At 44.2% G+C, this 19,719-nt stretch overlaps 1 protein-coding gene across 2 annotated transcripts; it reads left to right on the top strand.

The window, feature by feature from the left end:
* The first annotated feature begins 178 nt into the window (after positions 1-178).
* On the top strand, positions 179-19,007 carry KLHL22 (kelch like family member 22). Of its 2 annotated transcripts, none has more exons than XM_059485438.1 (7): positions 179-335; positions 8,469-8,727; positions 11,018-11,183; positions 12,308-13,026; positions 14,153-14,345; positions 14,999-15,232; positions 17,859-19,007. In XM_059485438.1, the coding sequence occupies exons 2-7, from the start codon at positions 8,495-8,497 to the stop codon at positions 18,234-18,236; spliced, it is 1,923 nt and encodes a 640-aa protein (XP_059341421.1). In that variant the 5' UTR covers positions 179-335; positions 8,469-8,494; the 3' UTR covers positions 18,237-19,007. The 2 variants fall into 2 exon arrangements, with proteins under 2 accessions (XP_059341421.1, XP_059341422.1); XM_059485439.1 differs by having other exon boundaries at positions 295-335; positions 8,452-8,727.
* The last annotated feature ends 712 nt before the right edge of the window (positions 19,008-19,719 follow it).

A 19,719-nucleotide genomic window follows, 5' to 3' on the forward strand; every position in this document is an offset into this window, starting at 1 on the left:
CGGGAAATGCAGTCCCGGAGCGAGCCCCGCCGACTCGCGCGAGATCTGCCTGCTCGGAGTGAGGCTCGCTGGGAAATGTAGTCGGGCCCGGGAGCGCTACTCAGCTGTGGCGGCCCGGGCGCGCCCCGCGCTGGCCCCGAGGGTGGCGGCCGCGGCAGCCCCGCGTTCCCCGCGGCCGTGACCGGCGCGGCGCTCACCGGGCACAGCAGCGGCACCTGCCCGGGCGGTGCTGGGGCCGCCCACGCCGCCCGCCCCGGTTCCGGCCGCCGCCGCCCCTCCCTCGCCCGGTGGGTTCCGGGTCGCACATGAAGGCGGAGGCGCCGCCGCCGCTCTCGGTAGGTGCTGCGGCGGGGGCGGGGGTCGCGGGCCCCGGCCGGGCCGCTCCCCTGCCGGCGGCACCGGCGCTGCCGTTCCCGGGGGGCCGCGGTGGGAGCGTGTCCTGGCCCGACCCCGGCCGAGGCCGCGGCCCCCGCCTCAGGACTGCCCTCCTCAGGGCTGCCCTCCGCGGGCACCGGGGCAGGGAGGGCGCCCCACGGCCGAAGCCGCTGCCGGGGCCGTGGCTGCAGCCGGCGGCGCGACCCGGCCGGGCCCGGCAGCCCCAGCCCAGCCCCGGCAGGGTGAGGCCGGCCCCGGTACCGGCAGCGCTGCCCGCACCGAGGGGCGAGCACGGCGGGTGTCAGCCCTGCAAGGGCAATGGCAGCCCTGCAGGAGAAAGTAAAACCGTGACTGGGCTCGACCTGGCTGTGACCTCCTCCTCCTCCTCCTCCTCAGGGCTGGTCCGGAGCCAGCTGCCTCAGGGAGGGGTGAGCGGTGCCAGGTCACCTTCCCCCGCAGGGAACGCTGCTCGTTCTCTGGCACTGCTGAGAAATGGCGAAACCATGGGGCAAAACCCCACAGACTCCTGCCAGGACAAAATTCATGTGGTGAATAATGTGAAAAAATTCGTGTTCATGAGAAACTGGAGCTGGAAATGCTGGAAGAGGCCTTTGCTCTCTTCCGGGTCATTTAAGTGTTATGTTTCACATAGGAATAATTACTATCTAACTTTTTTCCTCCTTGTGTTTTAGAATGCTTAAAAAGTCACTATGTGATTTAAGCAATTCAGTCAATCAGGTTGAATTCTTGGCAGCTACCTGAGTTTCTCAAAATTCTTTGAGCAGATTGCCTAATATATAAATTGCACAACAGAAAACATTACAGTTCTATGAATGTGGGTAAGTTGCAACACTGAAGATACAACTAAGATAAAACACTCAAATTAGAAAGCTCGTGTTCTGTAGGTTGTTAGTACAACCTAAAGAACATGGGCTTTCTAATTTGAGTGTTTTACCTCATCTGTATCTTCAGGGAGGAAAAAATACTTAAATTTTAAAAATTATTCATGGGAGGAAAAAATATTTTTGAATACCCGTTTATTTAATTATAGATATACTCCATGGTGGTGTTATCATATACATTTTAAATGAGGTGCTTTATTCTGGATATGTCATAGAAATAACTTGTAATGGTTTGGGAGGAAAAAAAGCAAAACCAAAAAAAATCAGGTGTTTGCTGAAAGGAATGAATGCCAGCATTTGTGAGACAGCAGCATTTGCAAAAGCTGTTTCCCAAGCCACACCTTTGGGTTCCTCCCACTGTTCAAGTATGCTACTAATGCTAGAAACTGAAAATGGCTCAGAAAGTCAATTCAGAGTGTGTTCTGCTTATTCCCATTAGTGATGTGATGGAGGACTGTGTGTACCAGTCCTTTACCTTGAGACCAGGCAAAAGCACATCATCATTTGAGTGCTCAAAAATAATGCTGAGATATGGAATAATACCAGATACCCTCCTTTCTTTCTTTCTTTCTTTCTTTTCCTGGGAACCTGGTCAAAAGGAGTTGTTTGGGTTGTTCCTTGTATTTGTAGGAGGTTCCTGAAATGGAGTATTTTAGAATATTTATTTTTGCACAGTTGTGAATGCATAGAGGGATCCTGAAAGAATTACTGGTAAAAGCTTCTGCCTTCCCTTTTCCTTGCAAAAGCCTGAAACTGGCTCAAGTTTTATCTACACATAACATGAACTCAGTTGGCTTCTCTGTAGCAAGTGCCCATTACACATTATCACACAGCTGGTGAATTATTCTGCTATTTGCACTCCAGTCAGAATGAACAATAGTTTTGCTTTTCATTTTACATTGTTTGTGGCATCGCATTTGTTTTCCCAACTATTTTGGCAGGCACCCAGCTGCCTCCCTTGCTCCTCATTCCCTGAGTTAGCTGATGTGTGTTTGTGTGTCCTGCCTGCAGATCCCCAGGGCTCAGCACTTTGCTCCTGCAGCTTGTCTTGTCAGGCTTGAAACCTGCTTTAAATCCTAATCCTTGTCGCTCCCTAGGGAGAGATGAAGGTGTGGGCAGCCTTAGGGCACAGATTTCCAAATTCCTCCAGTGCATTAAAATTTTTAAGTGCCTGATGTGTTTGGATCCCAACCAGCACAGCACACTGGCTGTTCTGTGTCAGGGAAAAGCCCCTGCAAGAAGGGACCAAGAGGAACTACATCACTTTGAACAGCAAAAGCAAAGTCATGCTGGGTGAGAGGAGCTCCAGATATCCCAGCAGGCAGGAGACAAGCCTGGCTGCAAGGCAGCTTTGGAAGGAGAGACCCTGGGGGTCCTGATGAGCTGAATGCGATTTCTCCAGTGGGGTCCAGCTTCATTCTGGGCTGTGTCAGCAAGAGTACAGCCAGTAGATCGTGTGAATTATTACTTCCCACTCTGTTAAGCCTTCATAATCCCAAAAAACTGCCCGGTTTTGAGCTCTCTACTGAAAGAAAAAGCTGAGAATTCAGTGGAGGAGCCATATAGGGCAGGAGCACTTACAGGAAGATACAAGCACCTGCAAGGCAAGAACACTGGATTTCGTTCAGTACAGGGCAAAAAGAATAAGGGCAGAGCCAGCTGACATTTTTTAAGCTACCTAATGGGCACAGGACAGTGTAGAGCCAAACTCTCCTTTGTGCATGCCAGGGATGAGAGGCAACTGTCACAAATTGCAGAGAGAAAATTCACACAGCTAAAGAAGAAAATAAATCTGCTGGTTAAACAATCAGTTTTCTGACTGCTGACAAGGATGGAGATTTTGCTCTTGACTAGACAAGGCTCTCCACATCCTGACCTGATTTTGAAGGTTTCCCTGCTTTGAGCAGATTGGACTAGAGACCTCCCAAAGTTTCTTTTTCAGTCTAAATGATTCCACACTTCTAAGAAAGCAAGGGACCCCCACCAAGCTGGAGCCACCTGTCCATATGGCAGTGAGCTGAACAGATTTGGATACCCGACACCAGCAAGCCTGAGTTTATTTTGGGCACAGCTGATGCACAAGAAAATATCACTGTGTGCGTAAAACACCTCTTTGGAGTGATGTAACTGACAGCCACGAGCTCCTGAGTACAAAAATGGCTGAGTTTCCATAGAAACTAACTTGGTTAATCCTTCCTGCATCCAGCCATTTCTCTACAGGAGAGAATCAAGGCTGTCAGCACAACTTTACAAGAAGACACCCCCAAAGGCACACATGCAGGTGACATCAGGGGCATCTCTGTGAGCTGGATGCTGGTCAGCAAGGGGAGAATACCTGGCTAGGTGTGTATCACACCACACACACCAACTGCTTCAGCACTGTAAATGAGCTGTACCTTGTTAGAGCACAGCATCCTTCTCCAGAAAAGAGAGGCTGAGTTAATTCCTGTAATGGCAGCACATGTGTGACAATGGATCTGTGCTGAAAAACATCATTAGGACAGACATTGCATTCTTCTCTATCTTATCTGTCTTGCCATGCCCTTAACTTTTCCCTTCCCCTCTGCTTGTAGTTGAGTTACTCCATTTCTAGACCTTAAAAGGTGTTCTTAAAAGGATAAGGATTTTTAGTGAGCATACCAATTTCTCACCATTTTGCCATTGATTAAACTACAGTGCATTCCCTAAATTCCTCCTGTCCCACTGCCAACTTCCTCAATCATAACCCACATACCTTTATTATGAAAGCAAATATTCTGTTGTTGATCAGAGAGGAGATTTTATTTTTAAAAATTAACATGACTCTTTTAATGGGTAGTTAATTAATTATTTCAGTTGAATAATCAGAAGGCTAAGACCTCTACTTTTCTTTGTGCCAGTAATCGGCAGAAGCATGTTGTAGAATTTGAATACAAGACAACCACAGAGTTATCTGCAGGTCACTGAGACATTCAGCTTTCACTGTGCCCATAGCTGGTGATTCAGTGAACTTTGTGTATAATACAGGAAAGAGAAGAAAGAACTTCTTTGCTCCCTCCATTGCAAGGCATGGCTGCCTTCTCTTGGTTCCCAGATGGAATCCAGACACAGAATGTAAAGGACTTCAGTCCACTGAAAAAGAGCAGCCTTGTGTTTCTAGGTATCCCTGAGGGTTTTTCCATTTATGGGGGATTTTTCTGCCTGTTGTCATTTTTTTAACTCCTTGATTCAAAGTGACCAAACAGCCAACATCTTTCTACACTTGCCTGCAGACCTGCACATACAATTACTGATCTTATATGCTTTCTTCTTTATGTACTGGAAACTCAGTTGTAATACCTTAAAATTAATCACTACATCAACCCACATCCTCTAAAATACAAACTAACACAACTGCAGGGTCAAATACATTGTCCAGCCAGCAAAGAAAATGTCTAGCCTGATTTTCTCTGCAGTTTCAAAGTGGTCAGAACAAGGACTTGCCTGTTTCTGCAGACAACATCCCACAGCACATGAGACAATACTTGTTGTCTTTGCTACTGTTAAAGATGCACAATGAACTCAAAGAATTCCTCACATGTCCCACCTGCAGGGTTAGTTCTGCAGTACTCAGCCACTGAACTAACAACTGACCACTGAGAAATTTTCTCAAGAAGAGAAGGGAAAGCGAACATATTACTCAAATTTCTAAGAGCTTGTCTCAGTCCCAGAGCTGTTTTCACAATAACAGAAATAAGAGAGCAGAGAAGCCTTAGGAACATCCTATGAGCAAGAAGCTGAAGGTACAGGCAGGAAGCTGACAGTAGAGAAGCTCAGGATGGGGGAACAAACCTGTTCTGTCTCTCTGTCCAGAACTGTCCTGCTTACATTACATTTAGGCAGCTTTGGGTTGGTTTTGGGTTTTTTTTAAATAAAGATTAGGCAAAATTGATTTTTAGACAGCATCAAATGCACAAAGCACACTGGTCAGACCACACAGTTTGAGAAGCAGGGTGCTGTGCTAACAGCAACATCCCTCCTCAGCAATTTTGTAATCAGATTTAGAACAATACCCAAAGAAATACACAAAATGATCATTCAACTCAGCGAACACACTGCATTTAATCCAGAAACCTCAAATCCCAAATCCATCCCACTTCTCTTTGAAAGAAGCCCACAACACAACCCCACTAACCCTGCCTGAGCAGCTGCTCCTGCACCTTCCTGCCCAGCCCAGCTGCTCCTGGGGCAGCTGCTGCAGAGCTGAGCACCCTCAGCTGAGGGAATCCTGCTGGCCACATCCCCACAGCCACCCTGTGATCCTCTTCCCTCCTTGGGCTCACGCCTCTTGTCTGACAGCTCCTGAAACTACCCAGGTAGGAGTTAAGAGGGTTTTGGCTCACATCTGTCAGTCAGACTTTATAGATTAATACTACAAATGTTCACCTTTAATTGCTTAGGCTGGGAGCAGTTTCTCAGGAGGATGTACAAGCATCACCCTGAGGGACAGTCCAGCTCACCAGTGACAGCTGGGTACAGCCCAGGGACAGGAGTTGGGAACAGGAGGTCAGCACTGCCAGAATTCAGAAAGGAGAGCACAGCAAAAAATCTGCAGGTTCAGCTGTTACCCAGCCAAAAATCAGCTGTGGAGGATGGCTGAGCTGCACTCCCAGCATCTCCTCTTGCCCACACTGGGTGGTCACAGCAGAGCAGGTTGGTTCAGCTCTTGATAATGGTTGTGGCATAATTGAAGTATCTACTCCAATTAAGTGTGAGATAAAATCCCTGCAGATCTGCAGGAATGCTCCCACTTGTCACTGAGAGCTGTTCGGATACTAATGCTCACACTGGCTACAGAATCACTAAATAATTTATCCTTTTAATGTATTTCTATTTTCTCTCTTTCATAATACCATTTCATCTTCCTGCTTCCAGTTACATTTGTAAGATTAGTTCTCTTCTGGGGCTTTACTTGCTGAAAGCCTCATCCTCTTTCTGTTACTTTTTCAGATTATTCAGATCGAGAATATATTCTGAACAGTTACTATCTTCAATAATATTAAATACAATTAAATAAATAAAGGCTTGCATTATTGTATGGGTTTCCCACTCTACCCTGCATGTATCTCTGTCTGTAACGTGCTTCCCCTACAATACATTTATTTTCTAACACTTATTACAGGGCTTCAGTGCCCCTGTAGTTTTATCTTTCTCTTATCTTGCCTTGGCCTCTCTCCCACCAATGACTGCAGTATAAAATATAGGATTGTATCAAAGGTCCCCCTAATCCTGAAATGTCCTTGGATTCAGAAAATAGTTAATTTGTTGCTTTTACTTCTGCTTTTTGATACAGTAATTTTACTTCCATAGGGACTCCTTTTGAGACAGCTCTCTAAGAGGAAAAGATAAAACCTGTTTTGGAGCTTTAACTGCATTAAACCACATTAGCAGAGTTAATCTTAATCAGTTCCTCATTTGGACCATATGTCACCCTACTTTGGTTTTGCTGTATTTACTTCCTTTTAGTGAAATGGGAAATTTCTGATCAACATCATGTAACACTCACTGCTTCACTTGCCTTTCTTACTACATTATTTCCCTTGCCTCAATCCATCACTCTTAGTATTCCCCAGGAGCAAATGCAATGATACACTAATGTTTTGTCTGCTTTCATTTGATTTCTAGGAAAAGCATCAACCTGTCATGAAAAATAAGCCATTACTCATCTCTTCAGCTGATGATGGATAGTTTTCCCTCTCTAATCGACCTGAGTGCTCCCCACAAGGCTGTTTTGTCAGAGCTGCTCTTGGTTTTGCTGGCTAAGAGCAGATAAACATTAATTCACTTTCTCAGGGTATTTTCCATCCCATTCACCTTTTGTTTTGGGCAGTGTAGGGTAACTTCCTCAGGCAGAACAATAAACATTCTCATATTTCTTGGTGTCATCTGGGCAGCTCCTTCCTGGCTGCCATGCCCAGAGTACCTGCAGTGTTTGAGATCTGCAGTGCTGCCCTCACTGTCTGTGGCTGCCACAATGAAACAATGGTTCCATTTCTTCACTCTCTGTTTGCATTTGCTGGGTTTGTTCTCTTCTGCTTCCCTGACTGCTGCTAACCCCTTGTGACTGTCCCTTGTGGCTCTAAGCTATTTCCCAGGCTGCTGAAGAGAGGATCTTCTGAGTGTGTTAGCAGCCAAATCAGCTCACTTATTTCCTTTGGCTAATGGGGGGTGTTTTTTAATGGATAGAGTCTATAAGCCCTGACTGCCACAACTTCTGACATTCTTCAAAGACAATGGACAGGGTAAATTACAGGATGGTAGAAGAGGACTCATGAGATTTTGATTGCTTAACCATAGACATGAAACAATCACTTGCAGAGAGTTTTTTACAGATGTTTCCCAATGTGCCGTAGGGGACCTTCCCAGTGTGTCAGTGGCAGCCCTAGAAAAGGGTACAGGATAGCCTTGGACAGTGCCCATTCTGGAGGAAATACTTCCTCTCTGCAGGGAGTCATGGGGAAGTGGAAAGTAGCTGTGCATGCCTGCTTGAAATTGCCAAAATAAAGAAACTCACTTTGAAACCTGCAGTTTCGTACAGTATTCTGCACAATTAAGGTTGGAAATGTGTTTAGCTGCAGAAAATACAAAAAGCAAAACCAGGGAGAGAGAGGAGAGAGGAGATTCTGTGATGAAATATTAATAGAAAGATGGAAGGTGCAATTTATACTGTTGAAAAGTTACCTGAGAATGCCAGGCGATTGGAATTTGGCATAATTCCAATTTGAAATTTGGCAAAATTACCATTTGGAATTTGGCAAAATTTTGGTCTATTTTTTGTTGCACATGATGCAGAAATACAAAAGAAACAAGGGGGTTTGGTAATGGATTGGCAAGTGAAACTCTTGCTAAGAAAAAAAATACCTGCTGACACGTACTCTGATATTGGTGTGAAAACCCAGGAATCAAAATACCTGACTCCTGGGTTTGGAAAACCTTTTTCTTATTTGGAAAACCTGTTTTTGGAAAACCTTATTCTACCCCTTTGGTGTGCTCATGTCCATCTGTGTGTTTTCAGTATAATTTGGAACAATTTGTCCAGGACAGAGCTGTGTCTCCATTACCTGAAGAGTCGCTTTATTTTCTACGACGGGCAAGGCTCAGAGCACCGTCTGTAAAGCAAAAAGCACAAACCTTTGCCGATTCTGTTGTCTCACAGATTTCATTCTGCTGCAGCTGGTGGCTGAGCATTTGTGCCTGGGATGGCTGAGGAGCAGGAGCTGACTCAGGCCCACAGAGGAGCCCTGGAGGCGCCGGTGCAGCAGCAGCAGCGCAGCAGCAGCACGTACCGCAGCGCGGAGCACTCGCAGGCGCTGCTCAGCGGGCTGGTGTCGCTCCGGGACAGCAGCATCCTCTTCGATGTGGTGCTGGTGGTGGAGGACAAACCCATCGAGGCTCATCGCATCCTCCTGGCTGCCTCCTGTGACTACTTCAGGTATGCTGCTGTCACCCTGGTTCTTGAAGTTTTTCTGATGTTGACATTCTTGTAAGGAACTTTCTCACGTGCTTTCTGTAAATAACTTATTGGTTTGCATTCTTTTATGGACGAAGAGAAATTTGATAGACTTGGTTTGTCCAGTGTCATTGGAGAGGTGGCACTGTCATCTTCCAATCCACTTCTGGAAATTAATAAACTTTTGGAAATCAATAAATGTTGGAGTCAGAAATGACACGCCCTCTTTTACCTTAGAAAGTCCAGTGTCCGCTGTGGTGGTGTTTGTAGGGGTCTTAGGATGAGGGAAGAGATGAGATTCTTGACCCCATGTTTCAGAAGGTTGATTTATTTTATGATATATATTATATTAAAAGAAAATTATATATTAAAACATATATTTATATATAATATACAATGTATACTATATTAAAAGAATAGAAAAAAGGATTTCATCAGAAGGTTAGCAAGGAATAGAAAGGAATGATAACAAAAGCTCGTGACTCTCAGAGTCCAAGCCAGCTGACTGTGATTGGCCATTAATTAGAAACAACCACATGAGACCAATCACAGATGCACCTGTTGCATTCACAGCAGCAGATAATCATTGTTTACATTTTGTTTCTGAGGCCTATATTTTTCATAAAATATGTCTTTGAACGTCTGCGTTCTTTTATTTCGTGTCCTAGAGCCACACACTGCAGCAACAGGCATTTGTTGTGGTGTTGTTGTGGGTCTTAGGATGAGGTGAGAGATGAGAATTGACTCCCAAGTTCTCAGAAGGCTGATTTATTATTTTATTATATTATATTAAAAGAAAATGATATATTAAAACTATACTAAAGAAAGAGAAAGGAGATATCAGAAGGCTAGAAAAGAATGAATAATAAAAACCCATGACTGACTAGAGAGTCTGACACAGCTGGACTGGGATTGGTTATGAAGTAAAGACAATTCACATGCTGGGTAAACAATTCTCCAAATCACATTCCAAATAGGAAAACATGGAAAAGTTGAAGCTTCTCAGGAGAAAAAATCCTGGCAAAGGGATTTTTCATAAAATATCACAGTAACAGGCACATGGCTGGCTGTTAGTCACAGCTGTGACATCCAAAGCTTCTGGCTGGGCAGACTCCTTCTGAATGGAAAATCAGACCTGTAAGATGGAGCTGAGGCTGTTGTAGCCACATTTCTCCTCACAGAGAAAAGCAAGGCAATCTTCCCAAGAATATTTCTGGGATTCACATTCTCTGAACCTCAGAGAACGATCAAAACAATTCTCATCTCATTTGCTGTGCCTGTGTTGTGCAAAAGTAGAATGCAATATGGAGATTGTTTACCCAGTGATGGAGTTTTGTTTCCTTGGCCTGTCAGGGCCAGGTGTGTGTGTGTGTCTCAGGACTGGTTCTGTGCAGTGGAGTGCAGTTGAGTGATTGGCAGATTCAGTTTAGATGTAATGTAACATAATGTAATATAGTATAATAAAGTAATTAATTAGCCTTCTTTTGCTCTTTCTACAATACTGCCTCCTGCCTGTTCCTGTGTTATTCTCAGCACAAGAGTGACAGGCTGTTTCAAAATACTAACTATGGCTTTATTCATCTCTCTGTTATTTCTCTGCAGAAATAAAGCTCTTGTTCCTGCACACTGAGCTTACCTCCACTAAATTCACTGTGGTACTTGGAGGTTTATAAAGAGGAGAGACTATCTGAACTGGTGTCTTCTGCTTAAGTGCACTCTAAGTGGCTTTTAACATATCCTTGGCATTGTAAGACTTTGCCTGTGGTGGTGATCATTTCATAATACACAAAACCTCACTGGAGCTGGGTCACTGCTGTGTGCCTGTAGGGTGACTCACTGGCCATTAAACCAGGCAGTCCCCAGGCAATGCGATGAACAGTTCCTTTGTTTTCATAGAGCAAACACCCAAGTCAATCCAGACAAATTTCTAACTGAAGGAAGAACTGCTCTGCCTTGGAAAAAAAATCCCACTGTCCTGAGTTCCTCTGTTTCCTCTTCCCCCACACCCAGAGTATCTGCCTTGGGTGGGTATTTAAGTCCTTCACTTGTGAACTGTCCCTTCTAGGTTGCCCCTACTGCTTTCCTGCACAATGAAGTGTTACTTTCTTAGGACCTAAAGGCCTGTACTCCTAACTTAGATCACATTAAAGTGTCCAGCTAGGTTTTTGTATTTCCGAATATTTTTTATGTTCCCAGGACAACATAAGATGAGCAAACTGGAAATAGCTTCAATGCAAATCTGCCATAGCATGTGCCATTGTCTGTTTTGCAGAGGAATGTTTGCAGGAGGATTGAGAGAGATGGAACAAGAAGAAGTTCATATTCATGGCATCACCTACAATGCAATGTGTAAAATCTTGAACTTCATTTACACTTCTGAGCTGGAACTCAGTGTGAACAGTGTACAGGAAACCTTAGCTGCAGCCTGTCAGCTCCAGGTGAGGTACTGGGAGATGTGACAAAAAAGAAACAAAAGCAATGATGAAAGAAACAGAAAACATGGATATCGAGTTAGAGGGAGGGTTAAGAGGTGAGCAGGAGCTTGGGCATGATAAGAAGGATTTCTGGGATGCTGTATCCACTGCAACTAACTGTGGAAGGGTAGGAACAATGAATGGGTACTTGCACATCTCATTTGTGCCAATGATTTCACTAGTTAAAACATTACCCATTTCATCTAGAGAAGTATTTTATGTAGCATTCACTTTCACTGATGTGTTTGTGAAAGTTTCCCTGAAACAGAAAATCCCTGGCCTATGGTAAAGAATTGGGTTTGCTGCTCAGAAATTGTTGTGCTGCTCAAGGTGAGTCCACAGGCACATGAGCTCTCCTGACCCCATCACTACAGGAAATCCTGCCACTATGGTCTGCACTGAGTGCAGGGTTCATGTGCTTTTAAGACAAGTTTTTTTCCTTTCTAATTTCCCCTGCAGCTAACTGCTGCACAAGGCTTTGGTACTAAATCCTAAACTTTGTGAGTGCTTGCTTGGGTTGGTTTTTACATACTTTGTTAGCAGAGGGGCTCCTGGACAGCGGTTAGATCTTTGTTCCTCCTGCCAGATACAACTTCAAATTGTGTTCAGAAGACAGTACTAAATATTCATTTTCCTTTCCAATGGCTTCCTGTGCTCTTGAGTGAAATATTTGTTAGAGATACAATCTTTGATATAGCATGTCTGTAGTGCTCTGGGAAAACAAGCACAGAGTGACTGTAACCACTTTGTCCTGTGTGTTTTCCTGGCTGCTCCAAGCAGGCAGCAGAGCAGGCAGTGCCCAGGGTCACACATGTCCTGGAAGGCACATTGCTGCTGCACCTGAGGCCAAGCTTAGCCTTGCAGCAGAGCATGGCTAGAAGAGCTGTGTTATATTCATCCACACACCCATGCTGAGTTCTGTTTCTCTAGGGAAAGCTGAATAGGGCAAGGGTGACCACGGTGCTCAGACTGTGAGAGGAGCAGCCATTCTCTGGACAATTTCCATACAGTCATCCCAGGCTTCAGTCTCCTGTCTTTTAAGTGTGGGGCAGGTGGTGTCTGAAATGAAAAACCTCTCTGTCTTGCAGATTCCAGAAGTCATTAAGTTCTGTTGTGATTTCCTCATGTCCTGGGTCGATGAAGAGAACATCCTTGATGTGTACAGACTAGCTGACCACTATGACTTGAAGCATTTGAGTGAGCAGCTGGACTCCTACATTCTGAAGAACTTCACAGCTTTCTCAAGGACACAGGTGTACCGACAGCTGCCCCTGCAGAAGGTCTACTCCCTTCTCAGCAGCAACCGCTTGGAGGTTAACTATGAGTTTGAAGTTTATGATGGAGCACTTTTTTATCATTATTCTCCAGAGGAACTGGAGACAGATCAGGTCTCCCTGATGGAGCCCCTTAAGCTACTTGAGACAGTTCGTTTTCCTCTGATGGAACCCCAGATCCTGCAAAGACTCCATGACAAATTAAGTCCATGTCCTTTAAAAGATACAGTTGCAGATGCATTAATGTACCACAAGAATGAATGTCTTCAGCCAATGCTTCAGAGCTCCCAGACACAGCTGAGATCAGAGTTCCAGTGTGTAGTGGGATTTGGAGGGATGCATTCGACTCCCTCCATTGTCCTCAGTGATCAAGCCAAGTATCTGAACCCTTTGTTGGGGGAGTGGAGGCACTTTACAGCTGCACTAGCCCCCAGAATGTCCAACCAAGGGATTGCTGTTCTCAATAATTTTGTATATTTAATTGGTGGAGACAACAATGTAAGTGGTTTTCGAGCAGAGTCAAGGTGTTGGAGGTAAGATAAGGATAATCCTGCTATTAATTTTATTGCCTGTTTCTGAGTCAGTAAGCCAGCAGACAGTCAGTACACTTGCCAGCCAAAAGATCAGGAACTGAGCAGGAGCCTCACTGAAAGCAAACACAAGAAATGAGCTTCATTTAATGAGCTTCATAGTAACAGGAAGCTCCCAGCAGTGCTTATGAGACAAAGCTGAGCCTGACAGTGTAGAAACAGCTACTCCTTCAAGAGTGTTACTTGTGCTTCTTTCTGCCTTGTTGGAGGAGGGAGTATTAAAGGTGTGGGAAGCAGTAATGAGCCTGAACTCTAGACTGTCTAGATGTTCTCTAACTAGCATTTTCTGGAAGTCTTCTATGTGTAGTTTTTGTCCCAGTACAAAAGGATTTAAAATAAAATGTTCTTACCAACAGATTTTCAAGAATCTGTGTGCACAAGAGCAGCATTCCAGAGTGCTTTTATATTACTGTGTGACAGGGAAGAGCAGGAGGGAGGAGCAGGTTTAGACCTTCATCCCCTTTACATTGCAAAAACAGATATAAACCCTTCTGTCTTTATATTGTGCTCAGTTTTACAAGCCTTAGCTGAGTTGCTCTTATTTTATGGCATGCATAGTTTCAATTCTCAACCAGTTTTCTCTGTAACTAAAATTTCCAGATGAGAGAGATGGTTTGACATGATAGTGAATAATGAGATTCACTTTGAGCAGCAGATATTTGGGGAAAAGAATCAAAGATATTTATATCAAATAATCAACATATTTATGCCATTCTTGTATTCTTGAAGATCCAGATTGAGTCTGTGCTATTTTTAGACTGTGTTACCTTGTAGAATGGCTTTGTGCAAACAGAGATTGTGATGTGTAACCTGACAGCAGTGTACAAGATAATGGAAAACCTAGGCTTTGATAGCATCATTATGTCAGCCAAACTACATCTTCTATAAATAGAACAAAACAACTTTGCTAATAATAAAATGCTGGCAAGGCCAAATTTCACATCACTGAGAGATGAGTTCAATTTCAGCTGAAGCCAGTGCAGTACCCACATCCCCAGAGCTGTCTGGTATTCCTGCAGTGATTCTGCAGCTGCAGGAATAACTTTCTTTGATCCCATTCTTTTGCAAGGTATGACCCACGACACAACAGATGGTTCCAGATCCAGTCCCTGCAGCAGGAGCACGCTGACCTCAGTGTTTGTGTCGTGGACAACTATATTTATGCCGTCGCAGGCCGAGATTACCATGAGGACCTGAGGGAAGTGGAGAGGTATGACCCTAAAACCAACACTTGGGAATATGTGACACCTCTGAAGAAGGAGGTAAGGAGTGCATTAGCCACACACACTACCACAGTCCCTCAATTCCTTATTTAAGCTTGCTAGATGTTTTTCTCAGGTGTAACTTTTGATTTGCTGATATTCAATGGGAAGCAGTAAATTCTGTATATGGAGTAAATGGATGACAAGAAAATGAAATAATAGTATATGTAAATTACATTTTCCAGTTAAATGTTATTTTTTTCCTCTTTCTTGTTGATTTTGCCTGCATCTTTATTGTGTTAATCCTTAAAGCTATTAATAAAACAAATAATAAATGTGTGTCACTGCTGGAAATATAAAAAGCCTGAATTAAGTGCTACTGAGTAGAATAACTTGCATTCCTGATAATGCTGCTTGTATAAGAAAAATCACCAATAAAAAGGCTTCCAAGTAGATTAGGGAGTAAGGTTATAGTATGAAGGAACAATAAAGACAGAGAATGCTGCATTTCTGGAACTTTTAGAAATTCTTAATGTGTTTCATTAAGAAATTCACAATTATAATATCTTAAAGAGAACTGTCCATAAGAAAATCCTTTCTGCTTTTGATCTCTGCATAACTCATGACCAATATCACTCCCTTCATGTCTATTCCCTGCTTCCAAACCGGGAGAAATACCCAAGGCGTTGCTTTGCCATGGTTGTGCCGTGCAGGTGTACGCGCACGCGGGAGCGGCGCTGGATGGGAAGATGTACATCTCGTGTGGCAGGAGAGGAGAGGATTACCTGAAGGAGCTGCAGTGCTACGACCCCAGGACCGACCGCTGGGACGCGCTGGCCGACGGCCCCGTGCGGCGCGCGTGGCACGGCATGGCCGCGCTGCTGGGCAAGCTCTACGTCATCGGGGGCAGCAACAACGACTCCGGCTACAGGAGGGACGTGCACCAGGTGAGAGCAGGGCACACCTTGGGAGGTCCACATCTCTGGGCTGTTGTTTGAGTCCCCTGTGGTTAGTTATGGACCCTGGCCTCTCGGGGCATTTCTGGGTCACTGCAACCCCAAGATTGTTCAAAGTCTCTTTTCCCAGTCTGGCACTTGAAGAAGGAGTCAGAGCTCTTCATTTCTCGGTCTCAAGGTTGTTCATTGTTTCTCATCTATAGAAAATTTTCTCCTGCCCTGCCCGAGGTCCGTCCAACAGGACAGTTCCAGGCACTCTGCCTGCCCCCAGGGCAGTGTTATGTCTTTATACTAAAAACTACATGTACAATTATTATAAATCAAAGGCAACTCTGACAAAGGGGAGAGAGAATGATGCATCTGACTCCATCATCAGAAGGCTAATGAATTACTTTATTACATGATACTATGTACATTGTATCTAAACTGAATCTGCCATGCACTCACTCTTGCTCACAACTGCTCACACTGCACTCATCTCTGATTCTCTCCTGACTGTCCCCTTACACACACACACCTGGCCCTGATAGGCCAAGGGAACAAACATCCTCACTCTGGGTAAATAATCTCCATATTGCATTCTACTATAGCACAACACAGGCACAGCAAGTGAGATAAGAATTGTGTTTTCCTTCTTCTCTGCTTGTCTCACAGCTTCTTTCTGTTCAGAGGGCATGTGAATACAACATACAATGTTTACAATTCCTTCCCAATACCCATCACCCATGTTAGACAGTGAGCTTCTACTCTAAACCAATCTGTAAGTGCCAACATCACAGCAGGAGATGGAGGCCAAGAAGAAGGAGGAGAAAGGCTGGACACACCCAGTTCCCTCCATCTTGCCTCCTGAACCCCCATACCAAAAACTCTAAAATCTACTTTTCCACCCCATGATAACTTCACTATTATTCTACCTAAAGTGTTGTGGCTTGCTGATCTTCATATAGGGTTGGTAATTTGCTCCACGGGTCATAATCAAACCCACAGGTGTTTTGGGCTCTGTGCCAGGGTCCCTGAGCCCCCTGGCAGGGGTCCTGGACAGCAGAGGGATGTCCTGGGTTCCCACACTGGCCCACACGGTCCTACATGGACAAAGCAAAAGACAAGAAATACTCTTCTCCACGTGGGGACAAGTGTCCTGTTTATTGGCTTGGGAAGGGACACCTCAGACTCTGGCAACCCCCAGGTAGAAAGAGAGGGTTCCCTTCTTGCAGGAGACTTTTATACCTGAGGAATGGGGCAGGGGAAGAGGACCCCAGCCAATGGGATACCATTGAGGAGGGGTAACCAGGGGCCAGACCACCAGGGGTTATGGGATGAGGGAGAGACCATGTGATGGGAGAAGGGAATAACAATCCATGTGACATAACATAAACTATTTAGTGCAATACAACAACACCTGGGTCTTTTCTTGGCTACTTGTGGATGCTGGCACTTAGATGTAATGTCTTTCTCCTACTAAGTGTGCAAATAAAACTGTCTGCTCAGCTAGATGAGCTCTCCCCCACTCACCTGCAGAACTGGCAATGATTTCTTTACTATTGTAAATAAACATTACTGTCTTGAACACTTTGTCTCACCCACAAAGCACTAAAGCTCCAGCACTTGGAATTCTTACCAATTTTAAAACATCTCTGATGGATAACTTCATTGGCATGCATATGCCCAGTAAAACATCAGTTAAATTTCCTTTATGCTGTCTTTCCATTATTTTTTTATAAGTGGAGAACTTTTGAATTACCCGTGTGTAATTGCAGGGCCGAGCTGTTAAGGATGTAAATTCCTACATATTGCCCCTACTTGTATAATGCAATTAAAATGTACAGTATGGTAAAAGACATCTGGAGAGAACCTTATTGCAGCTTCTAGAACTGCTAGAGACTTGAAAAGAAGAAGAAATGCAGAGAAATGCAGTAAGTTCCTGCATATTCCCCTTACTTGGGGGTACTGGATGGCAGCTGTATAATGCAATTAAAATGTAGTGTCTGATTATAAGGGACATCTGGAGAGAATTCTCTTCAGCCTTATTCCAGCTTCTAGAACTGCTAGAGACTTGAAAAGAAGACACAAAAAGTAACTCTTTTTACAGAGCCAGTGGAGATGGCAGAATTAAATCTAGCTGAAGAGTGTGTCTGAATGATAAGAAGGTGCCTACAAATGAAAGCAGTTAGCCAAGTAGGTACCAATGAAATCTGAAGCTCTCCAACATATGGCACAGAGGCAGCTTAGCAGATTTTTCGTATTTGTACGTTCCAGCATTTCTTCTCTAATATGCAAACAGGTGAATTATGTCTGGGCTTATATTAGCACGTGTCCCCATCTCTTTCACTTTTGTATACATTTTAGGAATGATATAAGCTGTTACTCCAGCAGCAGGGTCAGAACTTGTGATTTCAAAGCTATGTGGCATCTATGCACAAATTTCTGCTGAGCACTGTACTTGTATTAGATAATCACATGCTGTCTCCATTATCAACTGATGATATTCCTTCCTAAATAATTTATCTTATGGCCAGCCTACAAGTTTATGAATGAGGATAAACTGGCCAAGCATAAAAATATGGCCAAGGATACAAGTCCAGTTTTGCCTTCTCTCATTTCTTTTTTTGTTTTACAGGTTGCCTGCTATAAGCCAAGCACTGATCAGTGGACAAATGTGTGCCCACTTCCTGCAGGACATGGAGAGCCAGGCATTGCAGTCTTAGACAACAGGATTTATGTGCTGGGAGGCAGATCCCACAACAGGGGAATCCGCATGGACTATGTGCACATTTATGATGCAGAGAGAGACTGCTGGGAGGAAGGGCCCCAGCTGGAGGATGACATTTCTGGCATGGCTGCCTGTGTCCTCACATTGCCCAGGGCTATTTTAATGGAAACAGAGAAGTGGCTCTCAGAATGGCATGCAGACAGAATGAAGCATCATCTTGACTTTCCACCAGAAGTTATGAGTGTATCAGACTGGGAGGAATTTGACAACTCAAGTGAAGATTAGAAAATTTTAATTTTTTTCTTTTTTGCCAGTGAATGAAGAAATGAAGGCTTGGGAAAAGTACTTGAGAGATTTTATATGTCTTTCTTATATCATAAAAGTATTTAAAGGTTTTAAAAAGAAGTGTTTCGCACAAAATGCCATTCACAGTCAATACCTGCCCACCTGCAAGTGTCCTGCACAAAATGCACTGGCAGTCAGTACTGCCCCCCTGCCAGAAAGCAGCATTTTCACAGTAACCACACAACTGCCATTTCCCCCTGGTGTACAGAGGTTCTTGTACTTTGGAGGAGGCTTTTCTCAGCCTTCAGCATGGACAGAAAAAAGCACAGAAGGCTCAGCTTGACTAGCTTCTTTCCTTCCAGCTTTCAGCTCAAAATAGCTTCTTGAGATTTTTTTTTTCCTTTTCTTTTGGGTAATAAAACTTCCTAGCCAGCTTAATACAGGAAGGTAACACCTAGTGCTGCCCTCCTGTGCCAGGTGTCAGACAGCTTGATTAGGTTTCCAGCAGGAGTGAACATACAGAAACAGGAAGAGTAGCAAGTCTGAACCTTCATCCCATCTGGGCATGCAGCCATCCGTGGAACTGGCTGAGAGTCTGTGAACTGACACCCACTCCTGAACTTCTATACTGCAAGTTCTGTCAACACAGTGGAAAGGAGATTTCTAGAAAAATCTCTCTGTACAGAATATGGCAATCTCATCATTTCATGGTCAGGCACATTTCATTGTTCTCAACCAGAAATTAATAAATTCTTGTCAGAACTTTTTAAACTGCTGTCTCCGTTTTATTAACAGTGATGTGGTGGCTGAAAGTTTCCTTATATCCTGCAGCAGGATTGGCAAAGTTACTCCAGCCTGGGAGATGGGCAAGTTTTTCATTCTTTTATTATAGGCTTTACAAGAGAATAAAGACAGCAGACATTGGTTTGCCACAGCAAAAGAAAAAAAATAATGAGATAACAAGAAGTATGGGAGATTACACTGGTCCAAGACTCTGCAGTAGCTGAACCAATGCTAGGAATTACAGCTGAGAAAGATAAGGCACAGTAAATCCTTCCTTCATGGGGCCTTAAAATAATTGGTTCCTGACTCCCATCTTGCTTACCATTAGGTTAGAAGGTGATTTAAAGTCTGAACCAGTGTGGTACTGAACACTATGAGATCCTTCCTGTAGGAGGGGTGGAGTAATCAGTGCAGAAAATCCTGAAAAACTCCCAAAAGCTTTTAAATCTTACAGCAATAATGGGCTTGCAGAAAGGCAAACCAGTGACAGTCACGGGACTAGGCAAGTGTCATCACTTGTGACAAATACTGCACTTGGATGTGCCACTCAGAGAAATGCAGGAAATTCCTGCATATTCCCCCTGCTTGGGGTATTGGTTATGGAGGCAAAGATGATTTCAAACCAGACCTCAGTTACTCTGCTTTAGTAGACTGGGCAGCTGGAAAAAGATTAAGAGTACTTGCACATTTGTTTAAATAA

Source organism: Ammospiza nelsoni, chromosome 18 (assembly GCF_027579445.1).
Source record: "Ammospiza nelsoni isolate bAmmNel1 chromosome 18, bAmmNel1.pri, whole genome shotgun sequence".
Classification (NCBI taxonomy): Eukaryota; Metazoa; Chordata; class Aves; order Passeriformes; family Passerellidae; genus Ammospiza; species Ammospiza nelsoni.